Source organism: Corvus cornix, chromosome Z (genome assembly GCF_000738735.6).
Source record: "Corvus cornix cornix isolate S_Up_H32 chromosome Z, ASM73873v5, whole genome shotgun sequence".
Classification (NCBI taxonomy): Eukaryota; Metazoa; Chordata; class Aves; order Passeriformes; family Corvidae; genus Corvus; species Corvus cornix.
In genome coordinates this window covers 67,113,026-67,137,759 of record NC_046357.1, presented here as the reverse complement: position 1 = coordinate 67,137,759, position 24,734 = coordinate 67,113,026, and the positions used below count along the sequence as shown (strand labels likewise).

Here is a 24,734-nt window from a genome sequence, read left to right as displayed (position 1 = left end):
TCTCTTCTAAGATTTCTTTCAACCATGTACAGGAGTAGAAAATCCAAGCCTAAATTCAATTTTGCTACTCAATGATCTGTGCCAGCTGGGAGAAGTTCCCTAGCACATTGTGGAAAGGAATGAACAGAGTTTGGGAGAAAGGTGGAAGAAAATCTCAGACTTCCCCTCTACTGAGAAGCCAGTGCTCCTAACACACCAGGCACTTGCTGTGCCTCAGCACAGTATGAAGAGCTATTCTCTCTCTGAATGTTTCCCTTCTTTCTACTTGAAGATTACTGTGGCTGCCTTCTCGTATCAGTAAAAGGAATGGGATTTATAACACTGGAATTTCATTGTGTAATCACCTCTTTCTATCAGAAGAATGGAGCCAGCAGCAAAGTCAAGCTCCAAATTTCTGAACTGTACTGTACCTATGATAGTGGCTTGCTCCACTACTTAGCAGGCAGCATATTAAAAAACAACACTTAGCCACAGGATTAACTAACCACAAAATAAGAAAAATCCATAACATACAGGCTAAACAGGATATAAAATGTTTTAAAATTTCAGAGCATTTAAAAAAATTTTTATTTGTAACTATTCAGTACTACCTTTGTATTGTTTTAATCCCAGTTTTTCATAGATTAGACTCAGTTTCTGGGGAGTCAATCTTACTGAATCTGGATTTGGAATTACCACAGCTGTATGGCCCTAAGATACCTGTGCTCACAAGTATTGTTTAATTATTCCACTCTGTACAGCAGCATGCCTACAACAGTCTCACCCCTGCCAGAAGAGGCATCTCCTCGTGATAGCATATACAGGTGAATTTAAATTGCTCTCTTGTATTTTCCCCTTATTTTTGGGGTGTGTAAAATAATTTAGACACTTAAAAACAAAAAAAGACTGGAGAACATTCTTAAGTAATGGGTCATGACATGATTCACCATTACAACCAATTTTAATGCTAACTGACATGCCAAAAAAAATTAAGTGATTCATTGACATCTTACCAACAGAACCAACACCTGCAGCTCTGAATTGCCCAAGAATGAGACTCTGCTCACTTTCTGCCAATGCCAACAGCAGCTCATATGCTTCTATGCACTGTTCACTGAAAGGGAAAACAAAAATCACACAAAATATTAACTGCAATTTAAAGGGGAGCAATACCTGCAACAGCAACAACAAAAAAGGAGATAGCTGATTAATTTCATGACTCTCTACTACTTGTCTAGCAGCAGGGATATTAAATAACATTATACACATAGCCTATCACAAGCATTCAGTAGTCTCCTCATTCTTATAACAGTGCCAGATTGGCCTCAAGTAATGTAAAAAGACAAAAGAGAAGAGAGCGACCTGAAATAAAGGAAGCTCCAGAAGGATGTTTTAAACAGATGACAATACAAACAGTGGTCAATGTGATCCTTCCGAGAAACTTTTCCCAGACTTTCTTACTATACAAAATACAGTATTCTTTACAATATAATTATACTACACAAAGTGTTGTAAGAAGAAAAGAAGACGCAAGAAAAATACTTCTTGCTCTGTGCTGGCTGTAAGATCTTCCTCCTTAAAATGGAACAGCTTCCAGCTATGAGTCACACATTCCCTGTTGCATTTTAATGCTTTAAAAAATACATACTAATGCACTATTATACTATTAACTGTACTAATATACTAATATACTATCAGCAATTTACACTTCCTTGCAACTTGCTCAAGGCTGACAGTAAAAGAATACATTCTTTAAAAGGCATACAAGTTGTCCCAAGACCAAACCTGCCTGTCCTAAATTAGTTGCAGTTGAAGGTGTTAAGTGACGCGATATTTCTGCAAACAGTTTGAAGCAAATTTACATACTTATTACCAAATATCAAGCCATTAATCCACAATCCCAACTGATGCAATACAAAGTCATTCTGAGTTGTGAGTATGAGTGGAGTATAACATTTCCTGGTCCACTGCTCTCCGGAAAGGTACAGAGAAACTGTATCTTAAGGTTGGATTCAGCAAGACAAGTCTGACCCTACACACAACCCCTAATTCAAATGTTAATTCAGTACTTAAGAATGAAAAGATAAACCTCTACATTCCTGTTAGATGCTGGTCAACTAGAGTTGAAATACACTGTCGCAATAACTTCAGTTGGGTAGTTTGTCAAGTAGTTTGACCAAAGGGGTGCTTTTTCAGGAAGGAAACAAAAATTAAACAGTATTACTATGGCACACTAACAACTTCACTCTTGAACACTTCTACCAAGTCTCCCCCAGCTCTCTCTTCCTGGCTGAGCTCCTTGTGTAGCTACATACCTGTACTGCAGTGCCAGCCTGAGGGCTGTGGCATTGGACTCGTACTTGCCCACAAGCATGCTCATCCTCTCTGCATTGCTCTTGCACTCCTCCAGTGTTATTGTCAGCAAGTCGTTCTGGGATTTCAGGTGCTCAATACGGCTGCAAAAAAAGAAGTCATTTGCAACCCTCAAGCTTAACTTGCAGTCACTGTCCTGAAAATTCTAGGACAATCATACTGTGAAGCAACAAAAATTTTTTAGTCTGTGGAAGTGTTTTTTAATGAATATGGCAAAATCCATCAGTTCTGTATCCCTTATCAAAAGCCAAGAGGATAGAAATTTCTCTTAGCTCGTCCTCTCCTCCTCTCCTTCTTGTAAAATGTAGTCATAACCCCATGCAGCAGCAGCAAGCAGAAAGCTGTACCCTTGTTGTGCAGCCACAAGACTGCTGCATAGGAGAGTTTCATATTAACCTTTTGCTCAATTTTTCTGCCTTCATTCCTCACTTTCTGCTGCCACATTTGCAACTTCTGTTAAATGGCATATTCATTAGTGTGACTGTGGGTGTGTGCAGGGATCATGCAGTTGCATAAATGCCTCCTTTCTTCTGAACATCCAGAGTAACCATTCCACCTGAAGTTGTGTTTGGGTTGTGATTAGAGAGCGAACTTCTGAACTACGAATGAGGTTTCAGTGGGGCAATGTAATCTTCAAATGTTCAGGCAACAGTCAAACAGAAGCTTAACCATAATAACCTTCTCAATGAGATTAACTGTGAACATGAAAATGAAGATTCAGAATACCAGTATTACTGTTTATTCTCTCTGCTGACAACTGAGATGTACTATGCCTAACTGTAAAAATTGGATATATACCAAAATGAGAGAGACCAACAATTTGAAACCTTGCACAGGTAGCTAATGAAGAAATCCATGCCATCCAGGACTCTAAAATCACTGACTTCTTGAAAAAGAACAATGAGAATGGCTAGTATACCATTTGTTCAGTTACCAGAATAAAGCCCGGACTTTTCTAGCTGCTACAACTCGTCACTTTCTGTATCTTGACATCTTCTATAATGATACATGCTGTCAAAGCATAATTGTGCAGTGTGCAGAAGAAAAGAAAAAAAAAGAAAAAAGAAAACAAGGATCACGTTTTGCAGCACTACAAAAACATGAGCTATAAATAAAGGGATATTGTACTGATCAGACTAAATTTGAGCGAGGTGTGGGGAAGACAGAATTTGGATAGAGGCACGCTGAGACATGATTCTCACGTTCGTGATCCACAGTTTTGATTTTATGTGCCAAAAAAGACACAAAACACTGGTTTTGATAGAGCTTGCTGAAGGGTAACCCCAGCAGTATTTTAACTGCAATCAGAAAGCTGCAATCTCTCTTCTACAGACAGAAACCTATTTCCTGGTATATATGCAACACCACCACGTATCAGTACATTTATCGAGACGGTTAAATGCTATTCTTCTGTTTCCTCAGGACAAAACAAAGCGAGATAATTCCAGAATGATTCAGACTAAGTTATGGGAGTCCTTATTTCAAGGAGTGATGTGTCTTATGAAAACTGATACCATGACTACTTGGTCAGGCACAGAGAAGGGACACTCCACAGTTCAGACAAGGGAAGGTGCCATGCTGATCTAATAAAGAACAAACTCATACTCATGGAAAGAATCATTAGCACACAATTCAATCTCCTCTTCAGCAACCACATTCCATGTTTATCTGCAGCTGCCACAGCTGAGCTGAAACTGAACTAAGAAATGTTCCAAAAGGGTAAAAAAGCAGCCAACTTTAACAAAGCTAACAGAAGACAACATGTGTGAGCACATCTAACTTTCCAGCTCACCTATTTAATCTCTCCGTCTCCACTTCAAACTCTCGGATTTTACTTTCAGAGATAGCAGATCCATGTGAATAGAGGGTCTGGAAGATTTCCTGAATGTTTGAGCAGTCTTGAAGGGAATGTGCCAAATGTTCAGCCACGGTACTAGACACCTGCACAGGGCAGTTAACAGATCATTGTGAATGGATACCCACTGGATTTCTCCCAGATACTTTCTGCATTGAGAACTGCATTTGCTTGCATGCACTCCCTTCAAGGCATTCATTATTCAGTTTTTGTTATGAATTTTACATTGAATAGAATATTTACAAGATTCCATTTTTAGAAGCCATTTTGTTCTAAAATTCTACTAACCAAGGGTGAAGTCCATTATTTCATTATACTTTTAAAAAGCCTACTATGCAAGTTATTTATGTTCTTGAGAGCATAGCAAAGGGTTAGAGCCAAGTTCTTCAGTAAAACAAATACTAACACACAGTAACAACAGTATTACTGATTTACATTGGATTTCAAAAGCAGAATCCAGTTTGCTGTTGGTTGAAAGTTGGGAAATGCAACTGGAGAGTCTTCTTGAAGAGTATTTTGGAGGAACTGACTCCAAAATTTTCCTCTTGAAGTCACTCAGGAGAGAGATTTCTATCCACTAGTTACGAGAAAATGAGATCTTAATACTGGGTGAAATATTGTTTGTTGAAATATTTTCCTCAAACTAGCTTTTAAAGTATTTTCAGGTAGTTCATATATTAATTTTATTAAGAAAACAATGCTTTTATGGAACATGGATCATGCATGCACACAGTTTTCAGTCCTTACCCCTATGCTGCTAATTTCTGATCCTAAGACAGGTCTATCAGATGATGAAGACTCTGATCTTGTCTTTGACAACTTCACTCTTTCAGCAATCTGTAAGGCAGAATGCTGCACAGGTTATACAGCAGCACACACCCCATAAAGATCACACAAAACCCATGTATTCTCTAGTTACACTTGCAAAGCTGAAGCAAACTACTAGAGAATTGAGTCCTGTGTTGTAACCGAGAGAACTACAATCAATAATGTTTAATTCCTTTCCACAGCTCAAGTTCACAGACCTGCTTAGGACTCCCTTGGACATCTCCCAGTTAACATCTCCCACATTTACACAGCACAAAATGAAGCCTGCTTTCCCCAGGTCATGAGGAGGGTTACAAACAAAAAATCCCCACCTTGGCGATGGGAATGTCGTTGCTGCTGCTGCTGGTGCTCAGCTCTCCGGTGCTGGGGTTAACGGGGCGGTTGGCAGGAGTGAGACGGCTCGGGCTGGACGGGCCCGTGGCCTGCACGCTCTGCAAACGAGTCTGCAGCTCCCGAACCTGCAATAAAACATAACATTCTGATTTTTCCACTTTTATGGTTTAAATAGTCTGGAGATTTTCTCATTGTCTAGCCACGTCTAATTGCTTCTGGCTTCAGCACAGAAGTTACATTTTTGTACTGTGGTGGCCGTGAAGTTTTCACGTGGGGAGCAGATGAGTGAAGGCTATTTTAAAATCCCACTGCTGTCAGTTTTTTGAACTATTTGCAATGTGGAAATATGCAAACATAACACTGAAGAATAATTACTCAAAGTTTCAGATGTACTATAGGTATAGGAGTTATTCTCTCTGGGGTAAAGCTAATGCTCCAGCCTAAGATAATGATGGCTAAACAAATCAAATAACAATCCTCCTGTTAATAGAAAACTCCAGTGCTGAAAAACCCTCTTGACATAAATAAATCACATGATGACTTGGTCATATTTAAAGGTTAAAGAAATTCAAACATTAATCATGCGTCAGAACTACAGTCAAGTAAAACTACCATTTAGTGAGCAACGTACAGGAAAAAAAAAACAAAACCCAAACCAGCAAAGAACTCAACCAACAGTCTGCAAAAGCTCTCTGTAAATGTACACTGCAAACACTGCATGGTCCTCGTAACACATCAGGTACTTACAGAACTGAAGTCAAAAGATTTTCAGTTTAAAAGGTTAAAAAAAAAAAAAAGAAAGAAAGGTCTGCAGGAGCCAAACTACAGCTGTGCTAAAGATTATAGTGTTTACCTTGGAATAATTCTTAATAGACAAGGAATAAATGGTCTGCTTAACACAACAGTTATGACACAAGGTAAAGAGACAGAGCTCACTTTTCCCACAGATCTCAGAGTGTGAGATGGGAGAAGGCGAAGGAAACCATCTAAAGAGGAAGTTGCCCTGAACACAATTTTCCTTAAAAACAGAGGTTTCTATGTGATTTCATTGGAACAGTCCCTCTACAAAACAGAACCGGTGAAATTTCATCAGAAGTCCAGTCAAGTGAAGTTCAGCCTATTTTGCATCTTCCCATGTATGTAGCATGAAATGCAACTGTGATTCCTACTTTCTAAAGCAAGGTGGGATTTTATACTAAATACATTTATACAAGGAACTAAGCAAGCTGAAGCCCCTTAGTCAAAAAACCCCAAAATTAAAGTTGCATTAAAGCTTAGACTTTCTTAGGTGGAGGTGCATCTGGACAATGTTTTATCAATCTCTGCTTGAAGCAGCAGCAGCAGCAGTCATGTGTTCTCTGCACAACAGATGCTTCAACCTACTGCACAGAGGAAAGAGCTCAAGTTGGAGTGTTCTCCAGTCACCAAAGCAGTATCTTATGCCACCTACCATCCTCTACAGCCTGCTTCTATTTCCTGAAGAGTATTCCTGCCTCTCCCTCTGTCATATACAAACTGAAAGACAGACTGCCTGTGCACTTAGTGTCAAAAGAATTTTTAAGTATTTGCAAATTACAAAAAAAAAAAGAAAAAAACCCTGTGTGTTTTACATAAGATGGTATTTTTAAAAAGCAACATTAAAAGCACATAAAAGTCAAACTGCACTCCTAAGTTCCCTGTTCAGTTGTGGAGGAACATTACACCTTGAACAAAATTATTCCAAACAGCTAAAGTACACAAAACCTCAAAATCAAATTCCCCAATGTTTAAAGTAACTTGTTGAAAAATGGATATGGGTGCTTGACCCAGAATTATACATTTTAACTGTAATTATACCATGAAGTTAACTGAGCAGAGTGTACGAAGTGCACATTCATACCAAGTGTCTTCTACAAATTTGCAGCTGAAGCCTCCTTTGTTCTAAATACTGACATATTTAGCTTCAACATGGGTACAGCTGCACTAATGCAAACCTTAAGGACAGAAGTGCTCTACTGGTGCAAACCAGTAATTTCAGCCTGTTGATATGCATAAAGCTGAAATAAACCATGCGTGCATATTTTTGCTTGCAGATGTGGAATGTCAGTGCAGATAGGATTTGTACTGTGGCATTAACACTGAAAAAAAAATAAAAAAAGCAAACCCAGAACTTCATTAAGTCGAAATTGCCATTTATTACTTTTTTTTTTACCCAGGCTGTTCCAAATTGAATTCTCTAAGTGCTTATTTTACAGCACTGTTTAAAAGCAAACAAAAAGGAAGATTATTGAGATGCATTCTTTATAAAATAAAGCTTCCATGTCCAACTTAAAAATCGCTAAAATATTCACCTACACTCAGAAGTCAGTCCTGAAAGATTCCAGTCCAAAAGCAAGTAACATTCCTAATTTAAGTGCAACCAGGAAAGAGAGTGGTAAAGTTGCTTAAATGCCAAGTGTTGGTAGACTCTGAAGTTTAAAACTACCTTATGCAAAGACTGTATCACACAAAACTCTAATGCAGATAGGTTTCCTTTACTGTGTGTTTTCTTACTGGGCAGTGACTATTGGCCAGGATTACAAAGCTAATTATTCATACAGATCTGTAAAACAACACTGGCAACAGACAGAAAAACGAACACAGCTAGGAGTGTAGTCAGGTAAAGCTTTGCTCAGGAGAGCATTTCTAGAAGAAAACTCAGAGCACAGCACAGTTGTTAATCTGTGCAACTCACTGCTTTAATATCGTATCGTAGAAGCAACCACAACTTGAAGAAGCTGTCTGCTTATCTATGCTTCTTGACATATTTACTAATTCAGGCCTTCATTTGTGAAATTACATGCTGAATTGACTGCTACAAATAACTGTGCTAATTTTAGCAACACTGAGTACTAGATGGTAATTCTGAGCAGGATAACAGGGCAAGTTTGTCTGACCTGTAAAATCACCCATCTCACAATTCCCACATTCACCGAGCATCTCATGACTGGGCTGCCCACCTACCACACTGCCCAGAGATACCTTAGGTAACTATCTCTGGTCACTAAAACTTCCATTGTAAAAAGAGCAGTATGCAGCATCTCCTCAAAATTTATTTTTCCACACTGGTAGCTACTCTACAGAAAAAATAAAGAATGACCAAAGAAAAGAAAAGTATCCCAAACACAAACCAGAATTTGGAAGAACCATTTTCTTCTCTGGTTTGGTGAATGCATGGGTTATGAAAAGACTGGTTTTAAAAGCATGATTAAAAATTGTCTGACCCCCTGTATAAACAGTCCTGAGCATCATTACCAACGTAATATAAATTATTGTAAAGGTTAACTCGTAGAATGAAGGTAAACTGCAGTACTGCACATGAGACACAAAAAAACCTCCTGGAAATGGGGGAGAGAGGAAGGGAATATCTTACAGGAAATCGATGACAAAATTGGCAAAATGCAATGGGTAAAGACAAGTACAGAAACAAACCCAAAAAAAGTTACATTAGAAGACAGGAAAAGTGTTGATTTCTGTGTTTGGGAGGAGGAATAACTAGGAAGGATTTAAAGAAAAATTTACTGAATCCTTGTATCATACTAGTTTAAAAACAGAAACATGCAGAAGGGTATAAAAATTGCCATAAACTCCTGAAGCACTAAAATGAGGTGGAAACTGTCTGGCAAGCAGATCTTATTATATGATCAGAAAAAAAAAGGGGTTGAGAATGGAGGGAAAAAGGAGAAATCCAGGGAAATGTCTGTGAAATCCAGTAAAAAAAGAAAAATCTTCTAAATGGTTGGAGGAAGTCCAAGAAACTAAAGAAGTAAAAAAGTGCTGGAACCTGGAAAGAGCAGGAACAGGTGCATTAAGTGAGACACAAGGCAACAGAGCTATTAGGTTTCAGAGCAATGGACAGCCTAGATACCAAAAAAAAGTCAGATGCAAACAGATGTTCTCAAGCTACTGATATAAACATAAGTAACTGGAAATATCACTTATTAATATTTGATGTTTTGCAATTGAACCAATTGTTTAGCTGCATTTCTAGTTTTTTTCCTTTGAATGCTGAGAATTGGAGTAAGCAATAGCGAAAAATTAAGGGTAATTTCTTACCATCTTAAGAACTAAATAAAGAGCAAGCAAGGATAGAGAAAAGGGCTGACACACTACAGCAATGTTCAATTTATGAAAGACTTAATAAGCTATCAACAGGTGCCACAGACATGTTTGTCCAAAGGTATCATGGGCTACAGAAAAATACCTCAGTGGAATACTTTATTATTTGTAACCATGACTCTGAGAAGCATGTTTTTAGGTTTTTTATTTTACACACACATAGTGACAACTACATGATTCATTAACATAACCTAAATAAAAAACCACAGCTACAAACTGCCTGTTTTTGTCACTGATTTCCACATTCAAAGGACACCTGCTGCTTTTTTTCCTAAACCAGTTTCAAATGAGGGACATGCCTGAGATTCTTTTTGTTCTACCCTACTTGTGACCTGTTTAATCAAACAGTACCTTTGAACCCTTCAAGTAACAGCACTTTCCCCCCCAGCATTTTAATGCTGCTTCATTTCCTTTCCCCTATTATACAGAGGAGGAAGATGAAGTACAACAAACCACAGGGAGTGAACCTCTCCCACTTTCTAATTTATTCATGCATACTGCAGATCTGTGGAGGAGAAGATGCCAAATCAAACACGAGTGTAACAATCAAGCTGCTCTGAGTGGCGAGGATCCTTTCCAGCCAAAAGAACCCCTTACCTTTCATTCAGTCCTAGTGGTGACTATTTTCAGGCAGATAATTTTTAGCCTCTCCTGTATCATGAGCACCAGAGCAAACAAAGTCTGAGTTCCTGTATTGTCTGTTGTGATCGACTGAGTATGGTAAAGAAATCTTTTCTGGTATCTGTAAGGTTCACTAAACACTGAGTATCTGCATGCAAGCTTGTAAACAGAAGTAAAACTCTACATTGTTGACACCCAAGAGGAGATGCTGCTGCATAAGCAAATACCATGCAACTGAAGGAGGCAGAGAATGGAAATAGCTTTGGGCTGCTACCTCAGGTTTCTGGTGCTCATCAAGAGACAAGGAACAGAACAGCCCCAGGATCACTTTCAGCTGTGCAAGCAGATAATAATCTCTAAAGGCCCGTAATGCATCAGTGTTCTCCAGCAATCTGGAACAATACCTTCTGATCCCAACAGGAATGACAACAGCTTTGTGTCACCTGAGAACAGTGTGGGCCCAAGAATACCTGTAAGGCCAAGGATCTGAGTCCTGCTGTGGTAGGGGTAGGTTTCAACTCCCCACAAGAACCACGTATTTTGTGGGAGCCCTCTGCTAAAATCAAAGTTTTCTGGAGTGGGAAATGTGGGCAGCTGATGGGATCACACAGAAAATGCTAATTTTCCACTGCTCCACAGATTATGTTTTATTTAGGGTCTTAGTTGAAGACAGCTAATGAAATGTTTTTGTTCTGGTCAGTTTGGCAATTTCAGCTGATCTGAAGCAGGTACAGAACAATCCTCACAACTAGAAGCACGGGATTAACCCAACAAGCTGACACACGGCTCATGCAGAGAACAGACTTAACAGACTTCCAGCGCTGAAACTGCCTTTTCACTTCAGACTTAGTTCTTCAGAACAGCCTCAGGGAAGCCTGAATGCTGCCCACATCTGCTGCTTCTTATGCTAACCAGCTCCTTCGGACTGTGCTGAGGTACCACTCATCTGGCAACTTTCACAGGCAGTAACTAAAAAACCCACAATTTTTACTTTGCAGTCACAATGGAATTTATATGCTGTTTCACAGCTGCTCATTTGAATCCCCTGCTGAATACATGGGCTTTTGCATAAGAACACAAATAGTACCTTTTCTTCTACTACTTAAGCCTGTTACTCTATACAGCAGTTGTAAATAGTGCTGACCTGATTACAACCTTATTCTCACATAGTAACAATATTAATCCCACAAACTGGTACAGAAGTTCCTCACCATCTTATCTGTATTACTGGACTCAGGATTATGGTCAGCTATGCGTAAGCAGTTTCTAGGACACTGACCAGCCCAGACCTAAGCAGATTTTATTTTCAATGCAGCAATGTAATACAGAGGTAAAATAAACCTCTGCACTATGAAATTAGCTGTCACACTGTAGACAACCTACAGAAGTAAGCAATTACCTCATTCACTAATGACCTGTGGGAAACAAACCTGAATGTATGTTGTTTCTTAGCTTCTGTTCCAGAGAGCAGTTCAATCTGTTAACTGAGTGCAGTAAATACCTAATTAAATTAAATCTCCAACAAGCCTGAGAAAAAATGTATTGAAAGCACTCTGCTTGATTATGAGCATTGGTCTGAAGAAACAGACCTATTGATCTGGTCAACTTCAAGCTTGTTCACTTCACCCAATTTAATTTGAGAAAGACAGTAACTAAATTTTAGTTGAACCTCCTTTCCCACTCTCCAGGGAAATAATTTGAAGTGACTCTTGAGTTCAGATGGCATAGAGAAAATATTCCATAGGTCACAGAAAACATTTATTTTGTTGCCACTATGGTCATGAAGCTACATTAAAAATGCAAATACAGTCTCCAGTGCAACAATTACATAGTGTGCAGACAGGGTCATATGTCATGAACTAGCTTCTCTGGTGGGGGCAATAAATCAGTTGTTCTGCATAAGGATCATATTAATTACCAGATTTCAGTAAAGTCCTCTGTAGCTGCAAACAACTGAAACAAGTTGATGACCTTGATTCTGTTTCCACCAGAGATGCTTCCATAATAGAGAACTGGCACTGCTGGCAGCCAGACAAAACATAGCAGAATTGTGAAAAGATGCTAAGGCTGGCTCTAGCATTATTGCAGCTGTGTTAATCTGGCTTTTTCTGCTTTCCTTCGGATACAATCCTAATATAATGATCCTGGTTTTAACAGGTCGTATATTATACAAACATAACTTTAATATTTTAAAGCTCCATTTAGAAAGTAGTTAGTCGGTAGCGTTACTCCTTACTGTTTCTTCAGAACCACGATCTTCTTGCCTCTTAGACACTTCACAGTCTAACTTCTGGCCTCATATAGCCACAAGTGGTTCATATTAATCTGTTCTTGCTCCAGTTTTGTCCCTAAGTTTAGAGGGCCATTACTCCCATCTTTATTTTATTTCTCTAGCACTTGTAAAGAGAAAACAAACTAAGATTTTATTTCGCCATGCTGAACAGGACAAGTCCCTTCTCCACAGATAATGCCCATTTCTCTGACCATTGTGTACATCATTTTCTGCCAAATTAAACTGCATCTTTACATGCATAAGAGATAAGAATGACATTTAACATTCCAGATCAGATCTTGCTACTCTTTATACAGTTTTTCCAGTCTCTACTGGTACCTCATCGAACTGAATTTGCCACCATGGCTCAGCCATGCTGATCCCTGAGGGTACAACACCAACTCTCTCCCCTTTTCTGTTTCTGAACTGAGGAGCTGTCAGCATAAATTCTTGTGACCATTCTTTCAAGCCCCTTAGCTTGCATGCCATACTTCTCAAAACATGAATCTTTTTCTGCGCTCAAGGTCAGCTATCTTTTTCTTGTTGGGTATCTAGGTATTGATCTGTATCACCTGTAGTGTCAATATCTGCATTCGTGTAAGCAAATTTCTCAAGCACACGCTTCTATTTTCTGCCTGCTTGTGTTGGTGTCCACCCCCTCAATTTGGCAACAATCCAGCCAGTCCACCAATGCTACTTCTGTAGCTCAAGGGGTAGTATTGCCTCCGCTAAAAAAAATTGTCACTATAAAATCAGTCCAAAAATTCCAGGACTGAAAACAGCCTATGGTATATAATAAGACAAAAATTTACAAAGGAAAAGTTGAAGTGGTCTTGCTTTATACAATAGGAGATTACTATTCTTGCCTCATCACACATGCCTTTTTAGTGTTAGGAGAGGATAGACAGTTTTGAAAAGGTAATTTGAGGCTTCTTATCTGAAGACTGGAAATCTCACACAATGCAGGTTCACACTAAAATAGCACCGTCACTGCAGAACAGTGTTGGTTTAGAACACCAAAAAAACCTCATCTGCTGCCAGTTGGTAAAGAGTAATACTTGCAATAATTTACCATGATATGGTGGTCTGACTTGTCATTCAGACTGAACATGAACCCTAAACTGCCTGTTTCAAAAACAAAGATACTTCATATCTAGCCAAAACACTGCAAATTTAACAGGTACAAAGTTAACAGATTTTAAAAGTAACTGAGATTGAGGTCACATTCTCTTGGATCTTTCATCTTTTTTTGCAAACAAATTTCTCCCCCCCTTTTTTTTTTACTTTGGACTCCACACAAAGCACAAAACCTTCATCTGACCTTAAAGCATCATAAAATGTAGATAGGGAAGCAGGACATGGCTGGAACTACTTATTGTTCAGTGGGTGAATTATTACCCACTGACAGGAGTCCTGGTCTTTTTCTTTCTCCTAGTCACAAACTGAATTCCCATCAAAAAACAAAGAAATATTTGTTGTTTACAGGAAAAAAGAGCCTCATAGGAAAGTTCACTAGATGAACATCTGCTTTCTCTATAGCCAAGTTACATATGCTTCCTTGAAGATGAGTATCAGTTTTTCTGTTAACACACGATTTCTGAAATCAGGTTGTTGTGCACGTTGGCTGTTTGTCACACACTCTTTTTCAATTATGTTCAGTTCTGTCCTAATTTTGTCATTTGTATAGCCCAGCTTTGGAAAAACAAAAAGCCCTACAGCCAGCACAGGAAGTGAGATTAAAGAGAAGCCTGTTCTGGTGACAAAATCACACAGGCTGGAGGAAGAAGGCAGCATCATCTGTGCAGCAGCCTTACCCTTCTACGCAGTCTGTCCCTCTCTTCACGGACAGCGTTCATGGTGGCCTTGGTCCTGTTGAGCTCCTCCTCTTTGCTGCACAGCATGGCTGTGAGGCTCTCATTCTCTTCCCGCAGGCCAGCCAGCTCCTTCTCCCACCGAGACCTCTCCTCAGACAGGTTTGGATAAAGGTCACGTCCCAGCACACCCTCTATCTCCTCCACGGTCTGCAAAAACAGAGTCATCAACAAACAGAAAGGAGCAAAGACAATTGAGCAGGACTAATGGGTAGATGGGACAGAAATACGTGTTAACAGGCAACTCTACACACTTAAATATATACACTCCTAGCCTCTCAACACCATTTGTTTGTTTCTTTTGTTTGCGAAGTAATAGCAAACAAAATTATTGCTTATTTTCTTTGACAGTTTGACCATTTCATTAAAACATTTCATACTGACAAACACCAAAAAAGACAAATACACGCAAATAAAACATGTCACCTGTGAATGCCAGCAATCCTGGTAGTTTAATCTTGGAATACTTTAGAACAAATTAATGACTGCTTGTCATGGGCGAGCACTGTATTTATTGTTTCCCTGCAGAGTAACAGGCAGAAATGAGCAGCCTGTGAATGTGCATGGCATGGGGCCTTATTTATTGCTAGACCAATGCCAGAAAAGGGCAAGGAAAAGAGTGGGAGAGGATTAAAAGAGGGCTCTTCTTTCCCATGTCCCTGAGTATGTTCTTTCCTTGAGGTGACAGCAAAATAAAAGAAAGAACTCTGGCCTTGGCTAGGCTTACAGGGGATGTTACAGCCTTTCCAGTGCCTAAAAAAAGGCTGGGTTTCTCTGGGACACAATGACATTCAGCACTTCCCGTCCCACCTCTGTGCTCAGAGCTGTGCCTTGTAGGCACTGTTTGGCATGAGGGATATTAAGGAACTTCTAGTGGGTGAAACTAAACTACAAGCACCCACCAGCAGCAAGGGAATACTGCCATGCCTGAACTGACTGTCAAACTGGCCACCCAACATCCTGAAACACATCGTAACACTCAGCGTGCAGTTTGGAATCTACTACCCAGTCTGTGCTGTGCCTCTGTTCCGTTTCTTCAGCTATGGAAGATACCTGCAACAAGCAAAACCACTCCAAATGTTGCCCATAAGCTTTTGAATCTCCCTGGAGAGCAGTGTGTATTAAAATGATTGGAAGAAACATGGAAAACAAAAGAATATTTGACATCACTGGCAATGCAGAAAGTTTCATTTCACTGCCTAATAAAAAAACAAAGTTATAGCTAAAGCCTATACTTTTACGTCTAATATGGAAGAGAACTCATGCACCAATGGTAATAATAATCTATTTAATTGTTTTATTCAAAAGAACATTTACATCCTGATGGGTCCCTTCCAATTCAGCATATTCTATGAACCTCTGATTCTCTATATAACAAAAATTGCTACCTTGTTTATTTCTTTAAATTGGGAGGGACCAAAAGAACCAACTAGAGTACAGCTGAAAATTACAAACCTAGTTAGAGGCACAACTTTTTTTTTTCTGCAAGAAATCTTCCCAGTGTTTTCAGCACCCTGTGACTTTGAGGTATCAATGAAATTTTATTATTTGTTCAGTTTATCCTTTTGAATTGTATTTCATGTCTCTCTCACATAAAACTGCAATACATCTAGACCCACAATTATGAAACACTATTGACAGAGTATCTACACTGTAATTCTGCTTACAGATTTGATAGGAAACTGAAATGACTTTTCTGAAAAAGCAGAGCCTTGCAGCATCTCTGAGATGAAAGAAGCCACAGCTCTCCCTTGTATTAGCTTCACTTGGACCCATAGGTCTGAAATTATGCCAAGGTAAATTATTTCAACACAGCATGAGGATGAGTTCAAGTTCTGAATAAGCACAGGGTGGTTAATCACACGATGTAAAGAGAAGCTCTGTAACGGCAGGAGCATTCTCTTTTGAGGACGCCAGCTTTAGTTTAAACAGTGCCTCTTTGTTGCTGATTTCTTCTCTCCCTTCCTCCCTCCGCCACCCAACTGAACTTCCCCTGCTGTTTTCTCATCCCTGTAATGCGAAGTTCTGCTGCTGCCTCCTTCCTCCTTATTCCCCATGCTCCAGTGTTGCTATTTTCCCAACCCCTCCCCTTCCTAAGCCACTGCTTCTCCTCAGAGCACTACTACTACAGCAATTCTCCGGAGTCCAATATGCTACCAACCATCCTCTATGGAAAATGAAACATAAACACTGTACATAGATACAGCTGTGTAAAATAACGTTGATTAGTTTTCTTCAAAGCAGCATTACAGAGCAGTTTTATCTGATGTGTTGCTACACAGCAGATAATTCAGGTAAAATTTCAAAGAGTGTGGGATTGAATGATAATGTCGTGTTCCAAGCACAGGGCAACAGGATGTCATATCATGGTAATTCCAGTCTTGTCTCTGACACTGCCATCAGTGCTCTCTGCCTTATTTTCTTTAAAAGAAGTGTTGTGTTACAGACATGGTATCAGATTAAATCAGCAAGTATCAGGTTTAAAAGAACCAAAAAGCAGTACTTCTTCAAATGGTGTAACTCAATGGCAGAATTTACTCCTAAGAGAATTTATGGAAGCCAAAAATTTAGACAGGTTTTAAAACACAGTAGATATAAATAAGGAAGAAAATTCCATCCATTACAATTAAACACAAAGACATCATCTTTGGTTCAAGTCCCTGCAGACCCACTTTGCTGGAAGCACCTTTAAAGGAAGGGGAAGAACATACTATGCATGTCATTTTTGATGCTGTCTTTCCATTAGCATCTGCCACTAGGCAGATGGACTTTTGGTCCAACCCAGTACAGCTGTTCTCACGTTCTAAATGTTTCATGCTTGGAAGTATTTACAGCTTTTTTAATCAGAAAAATTTTAGTGGTTAGGTATCTGTTACTGCTGTGTTCTCCAAAATAAATGAAACATTAACCAGATTATTTTGTGTAAATTTTCTTAAAGGATGCTTTTGTAACTGTTCAGTTTGAAAGACAATCTGATAAATTTAATTTCAAGGTCTTTTCAGTTTTTGTGGGACAGAAACAATTGAGTTAGCCAGGGTCACATGATTTGTATAAAAAAGCAAAAAAAAGAAAAAAATCAGCAGCAACTGCATTAAAAGGAACCTAGTGAAATTTAACCACCAAAGCTGAAGGATTTAAACCACTTAAATGCATTAGTCTGCTGGTGAAGAAAGAAGTCAATAGTCAAGGCAAAAGACAGTCAGAATATTTCAGGTTTCCATTCACGATTCCACCCACTTAAAAAATCTCTCTGTTTTTTCTCTGAGGAAACAGGAAAGCAGAAATGACCTGCAGCGGAATGGTAGAGAGAGGCTCTACATGTAGGTTTTGCTATATTAAACACATCTCACTTCAGATACCTCTGTGGGCCTCACACAGGCTCATCTCTACCTATTTCCCAGAATCCACAGTCTCTCTTTTGGCGAACAGTGACTTCTGAAAACAGTTAACCCTAAAACTCCAAATCGTACTTGGCAACATTCAAAGCACTGGTCCTAATCCTCTGAGATATTCAAATAAACTGCTTTAATACTGATCCCAAGAGACCAGAAGTCAAATATACACACATTCTTCAAATTACTACTCAACATTAATTTCTTTATATTTTGTTATATTTCTCAGACACCTCCAGGTACAGAAGGAACTTCTCCCAGTAGTAAGACAAAGGGCTGTCAAAGCCATCTAGAATGGTCACAGACCTCCCCACTTGTAGAGCAAACTGTCAATACAATTTTTCTTGTATAAATGAGTCACTGACACCTTTCCACCTGACACAAAAAACCTTCTCATGTTTTCCCCTGTATATAGGAAGATTCTCTGTGGCTCCCTTGCTTTCAGGTTCTGAATTGCAATGCCTTTTGTTACATGTGCCAGGAAACATCCCTTTCCTTGTTCTGTTACATTCACAATAAATGCAACACATACAGATAGCACTTGAATTATTTGTTCCTGAGTCTGAGTTATCTCATCTGAGCAAATGCACAACAAATGCTTTGTGTTAAATTAGCTTTTGTTGTGGTTTAGGAGTGGTGCTCCCCAATTTAGTGTTCCCACTGAAACTCCAAACCACACCCTGCTCACTCACTCTCCAATCCCCTATGGTGGGATGGAAAGGGATATCAGAGGTACAAAAGGCAAAGATCAGGAGTTGAGATAAGAACTATTTACTGGAAACGGGAATGAGGTAAGAAAGTGAACAGTAACAGCAAAAATACTAATAATGGAGTGTACAAGAAGTGTACAATTTGAAGAAGAGCTCTCACCCCCAAGAATACACAACCAGGAAGGGACCCCTTCCCCTCTTCCGGGAAAATGAGGGATACAAGATAACCTGGCCATGCCCCCTCCTGGCTACTGCAAAAATTAACCCACTCCTGGCTGGAACTAGGACGGCTTTAGATTTTAAGACAGCCAATCACAACCTAGGCATACACATGGTGTTTTCACTCACTGGTCAATGATTACCTGTAGGACCTTGGGCAGGTGACAACTTGTTTGCTGGACAAGCAAACTTGCTTAAGAAAGTAAATTAAATGTTGAGTATCCCCATTTCTCTTATCTTTGAAAAGAGCGTAAGACAAATATATTTCTGTTTTGAGGTCAAAGTAGCTCCTCCTGGACCGTAGAAGGTGTAGAACAGGTGTGCTGCTACTTACCAAACACACAGTGTGAACACGAGTTGACTCCTGTGAAGAAGTACTTTTAACACCTTTGAAAGCGAGGTGTGATTACTGCAGAAGTGACCAGGTGTCTGAGTCAATGAGCACACAGCATTTTAGAGCCTAATGTTACCATTACCTTAATGGCTAAATCACAGTGTTCGCTGGCAGTAGTGAGTTGCTCAATGTGTCTGTCCACTTCTGCCACCGATAAACTGCAGCTGCTTTTCTTCCTCCCACAGACAACATTTTCCAGACCTGTCAGCACTCTCTGCAGTTCTGAATTCAAGTCACTACAGTTATCTAAAAGAAAGTAAAACAAAACAAAACAAACATCGTAGCAATTAGTGACTCAGTGAAAAAACAAACCCTAACCCGGAAGTGCCTGCCGCAGAACAGCCAGGACTGTATACTGTTCAAAGAATGTCCTTGCACTCTGCCACTTCTTCCTCGACAACTGATAGGCTTAAAAACCATAATCACATCAACTGAAATAATGAGCTACCTCTCATCCAACAAATAACAGCCCCACAGCTTATCTCAAGTGTTCATTCTTTCTTCAAAACCCCCTCTTTTCTGATGAACATTTTAAGATATTACATGCTTACATTCTGTGACATTTCTTTATGTTGTTCTTTTGGTCATTTAAGGCCTATTATCCTGATTTTGTTAATGTCATATCTTTGTCTCTGTAAAAACATTCTTCTGTCTGGTACATTCAGTGATGTTTTAACTTGATGTTTTTCAGAGGAATTTTTGTGGTTGTACTTAGGTTCTGCCTAAAAAATCATGGTGTTTACAGAAATGATCCCTACCAACTATCTTAGAGCCTGTGTTTTATCTTAATAGCTAGTCCTTCAAATGAAACTGCAGAATATTCAGGGATCATAACACCACAGCTTGTTATGTCCCATACTACAGCCATATTACTAGCTTGTACAACAAAGTTATTTTAATTATAAACTATCACAGAGAATTATTTCCTTTCCTGTCTTTAGGCAAACCTCTTCTAGCGCCCACTGCCATAGCATCCTCCACCTATCTGAAAACAAGTGGGTCTCTGTAGCTTGCTAGCTCACTTCAAAAATTATTTTTGTTTTTCTTAAGTTCACCTCTGGTGATGAACAGTGGCAGTTCCTAAGGCAGACGTGTGGCAGAATTCACCCCTGTGCTGTCTCCTGGATGTGCCAGTCAGTATTTCTGGCTCGCTAGGTAAGAGCTGGCAGTAGCTACCCACAGCAGAACACACAAGGGGTGCACTATGAGGCGGCAGCACAGCCGCAGCTCCTCTATCCCACTAAAAACAGTGGCAGGCATTATTGGTGGAAGTTGTGATTCCTGTACTGCCACTGTAAGAGCCTCACCATGGTCAGAATTTTGTGGTAGCCTCACAGCGTGAGGCACTTTTGTAGGCACTAAAGCAGTGCATTGAACTGGGTCTGAATTTTAACAGACACGAGTCACCGGATTATTGCAGACTGCCTTGAAATCTCCCTAGGCAAGGAAAGACTGAGAGCTGCTGGATGAAGGAATGACAGGAAAAGAAGTAAAAAACTGCAAACTCATTATCATAACTCTAACTCCACCACCTAATACACATAAACACAAACCTACTGCTGACCAAAAAGAAGAGTTTAGAATGATGTTACAACATTGCATGAAAAATTTGAATGGTCAACATATAAAAGTTTTTTCTGGGAAGTCATTCCACTAATTCCTGATTAACAGCCACCCATGTGTTATAATAACACAAAAAAATGCCCTTTATAATAATACCACCACTCACTCACAAGCAGGATATAGCAAGCAGTATGCTTACTTGTAAAAACCTTGTGTTTTGTTTTTTTCCATAACATCTTCTGTAATGAACATTTTGTATTTTTAAACAACCTTCGCAAGACCTTGTCTGCTGGGATTTGTTTCAACTGTGACATTTCCCCCATAAAATAAGTGGTTTACAATGTGAGAACCCCATTTCTGACAGAAAACCATCACAGCCCAATCACAAGCTCTGCAAGACGCACTGGAGAGCATTCACAGTTCTAACTCTAGGTGTTTTATTGCCTGTAGCAATAACAGAGCAACAGATCCACACGCATTAATGTGTCATGAGGTATTACTGGTTTTACTAAGTCACTGATGCTCACTCCATTAGGGCAGTAAGCAAGTCATGCACATGGGTTATACAGCATGGTTTTTTATCCCCATATACCTATATCTAGCAGGACTTAAAATTATACATATTCCTGTATCTATATGTGTGTGTGTGAAATTTATTTTCATAGCAATATGGAAATAACACCCAAAAACGATAGTCTATGGATAGAAGGAAAATATGGAAACAATGCAGGAATCCCTACGGATAACATTCTTATTTTGTCCATTGCTACCTGTAAGTCCCACCCTTAAGGAAAAGGAAGCACCCAAGATTTGCAGCTTCTTGTGGTCAAAGGAATGACAGAAGTCAGAGGATCCACGAAAGCTCATAAATACACACCTGGCATGGAAATTGGGTCAGGTTAGGCCCTGACCTACTATATAAGCACATGGCAGCGGCTTCTGGATAAAGTGGGAAAGTGAAGAGAGAGAAGGAGACGGGCGAGAGACACAGAGAAGAAGAGAGAAGAACCCAGTCCTGGCTCTGGTATGGTCCAGCTGTTCAGGGTGCTGGGTTGCACATGCACAAGCACACTGGGCTGCGTGGAGGTACCTGTTTATAGGTAAGTTTTCCCTGCTCTGGAGATAGGTGACACTGAACCATGCCATAAATCAAATCCCTCCAGATGGGAGAGAATTTTCTAAAAGTCCTTGCAAGGAGTTTCAAAGATAAACTGAGACTTTTGCTGGAGTTTCAATGCTGCCGGATAGTTGTTTATTAAGTCTTATAAGAGGAACAGAGCCACCAGCGTGACCCAGGTACAGACAGAACACAGAAAGCAGGAGTGAAGTCTAATTGTCAAGATTTACACAGCCTTTTAAAGATAATTTAACCAACAGTCATTAAAAATGTATATTATTTTCACTTTCCTACCAATTATTCAGTAACACGGGCAGGAACTGCAGAATTCTCTATCCAGTCATTCCAAACTACTTTTACTGCAGAATATGGAGTAGTAGAAAAAGGAGAAGAAGGTTTAGAGAACAACCACAGTCCTCCATTTTGATATTTTTTACTCTTATCTATTTACTACAAAGAGAAGCCCAACACCTCTAAATTTTCACCCTGTGACAATCTTACATAGTAGTCTATCACCTAATTCACACCACTGTATTTTCTAGTTCTTGTCTGATCATTGGTAGTTTTTCCCAAGGTTTGAAGCTAAAACAGTGTTGTTCAGGGGGGTAAGAACCCTTAAAAACAGGCAGAGGAATATTCTCGGCACTCTGGGTTCCTACAATAGGTTCCTCACTTTCTATGCAAATTAGTTATCCTGGGCAATCTGTTCTTTCAGACCTTTCTAGAAATGGTTGGGAGGGCTTCTGGGGTCTTAGGTGGTCAGGATTCCCCTCTACAGCCCATGCCCACTTTTCAGCCTCATCCTTGCACTTGCTGTGTGCTGTGTTGTGCTTAACTAAACAAGGACATCTGTCCCTGAAAAGTGCTGCCTGTACCTCTGCATGGCTCCCTTCTCCAGCTACATCCTGTTCCTCCTCACAGCGTGTTATTATCAACAATCCTTCACTGTTACTACCAACAATCCTTGGCTGGCTCCAGAGCTATCTGTCTGTTGGTTTTTGAGGCAGACACATCTGCCCCCTTATCTTCTAGGTCTCTACATTGTACATCATTCTATTGCTGTGTTTTTCATTGTTAGACCAAACTTAAATGGACAACTTGCTGTTTATGTCCACAAACCCTGGTTCAGCTCCACTTCATGAAGACAAAATAAATACTGAAAAGAGAATTTGTTTTTGTTTTTTTTTTTTCTTCTGGGTAAGAAGAAAATTAGGGAAAAAAAAGTCCTCATACTAGAATCTGTTCAAGTAGGAACTTAACAGTAAACATTAACTTTTTTGAGTAAAACATTAATTTTCTATAACTATAAAAACTTCTATTAAGTATTTTGAATTCCCTAGGTCAGACACTTTGTAGTCACATTATTAATACTGTTGTACCGATGTTTCTAGAAATCACAAACATGTAAATACAAATGTGCTGTTGCAGGTCTTGCATTTATGAACAATATAGTCCAGAAAACAGGAATAGTGTCCTGAAGAGAATTCTGGAAATCTGTCATAGTGAGGATTACACCAGAATTCTGCTAGGAAGGTCTGCTTCTGGAGAAATGGAGGCTCAGGGGAGACCTTACCGCTCTCTACCACTACCTGAGAGGTTGCAGTGAGGTGAGCGTTGGACTCTTTTCGCAGCTAAAAAGTGACCAGACAAGAGCAAACAGCCTCAAGCTGCACCAGGGGAGGTTTAAATTGTAGATTAGAAAAAACATGTTCATGGACAGGGCTGTAAAGCATTGGATTAGACTGCCTAGGGGAATTCTGGAATCACCATCCCAGAAAGTGTTCACCCAACCATGTGGATACTGCACCTGAGGACATGGTTTAATGGCGAACTTGGTGGCAGTGCTGGGTTGATGGCTGGACTCAATGATCTCAGAGATATTTTCCCAAACTTAACCATTATATGATTCTACAATCAAGGCAGAGAGGTTACTTCACATGTAAGTTCACAGTTGTGTACAAGCTCAGCATCAATTGTGATTAATTCATTTAACTACATTAATGTAATTGAATTAAGACTACATTAATTCATTTCCTCACCAAATGCTCAGATTTTCATTTCAAAAGCTATGATACCTTTTTGCTGTGGAAAGGCATCAATTCTGCTGAGAACACAACTCACCCACGTCTGCAGTGACCATGGTGGACTGGTTCTCTGGCACTGAGACAGAGTTCTGGTCCATGCTGCGTGAATCTTCATTCACCTCCTGCTGGCTTTGGCTCAGCTCCGACCGCAGCTCTGAGTACTCATCCTCCTCCCTGGCAGAGAGAGCAAAGGCAGAAATTAAATCCTCTGAGGAAATGTGCATCTTCGTGACACGCATTTCAGACTCCTTAAGCTGAGCAACAGGATCCAATTCACACAAGTGTTTTGTCCAGTCAGTAGAGATGACTTTACACCCTTCATTGCAAAGCAACTGTGCCATGTCCATAACACCCACTTGCAGCTGCCAGTGCCTGGTTTCCATTTCTTTATTCCCAACTTCATTATTTCTCCTGGCCACTGAAGAAGGAAGCAATGGGTAGAACTGAGTGTTAGCAAGGATGTGTGCAAGGACATTCATTGCTCTGCAGTGACTCCCCAGCTGGTAATTCACACAAATCAGCACAAGTGGCTTTGATCCCAAAGTGGATTAGAAGTAACTGGTTTTGGTCTGTTTCTCAGTTCAAGGATGTCACCGTCTCATGTGCAAAGCAAGCATGCACATGCTTGTACCTGTACATGTAAATCACAATGTTCTTGGAGACTGGTAGGTTTTTTAATTTCTCCTCCCAAAAGAGAGAGGAACAGATAAGCAAGTATTGCACTGAACTGCTGAAGTTAGTGGAAAAGAAAAAGCCTCAGTTACCTAGGTTTTAATTTATTTGTCAAGCTGGTTCAACTAAAATAACTGAGGACACAGAATACTTTAGCTAAAGCTAATGAGCTTAAAAATTAGGGCTTTTCCCTTCTGTCTCCACACAAAGAGTTCAAAGCACTGGGAAAGAAGATAAGTAAATGAATAATAGCTTTGCTTTAGAACATTTGTAAACACTTTTCTTTTGATCCATTTGCTGATTTGACTCAAATT

The 24,734-nt window shown here is 39.7% G+C and overlaps 1 protein-coding gene across 5 annotated transcripts in view; it reads right to left on the bottom strand.

Annotated features, from left to right (window-relative positions):
- MCC (MCC regulator of WNT signaling pathway) overlaps window positions 1-24,734 on the bottom strand; it is a 186,562-nt gene that overhangs the window by 30,268 nt on the left and 131,560 nt on the right. For all 5 annotated transcript variants that reach the window (XM_039567614.1, XM_039567615.1, XM_010391361.4 and 2 more), the window contains 8 exons: window positions 23,786-23,922; window positions 19,067-19,230; window positions 14,213-14,419; window positions 5,347-5,493; window positions 4,955-5,044; window positions 4,145-4,293; window positions 2,295-2,435; window positions 993-1,093 (listed from right to left, as the gene is read on the bottom strand). In XM_039567614.1, the coding sequence (XP_039423548.1) occupies window positions 993-1,093; window positions 2,295-2,435; window positions 4,145-4,293; window positions 4,955-5,044; window positions 5,347-5,493; window positions 14,213-14,419; window positions 19,067-19,230; window positions 23,786-23,922 (1,136 nt within the window). The remainder of the gene's footprint in view (window positions 1-992; window positions 1,094-2,294; window positions 2,436-4,144; window positions 4,294-4,954; window positions 5,045-5,346; window positions 5,494-14,212; window positions 14,420-19,066; window positions 19,231-23,785; window positions 23,923-24,734) is intronic.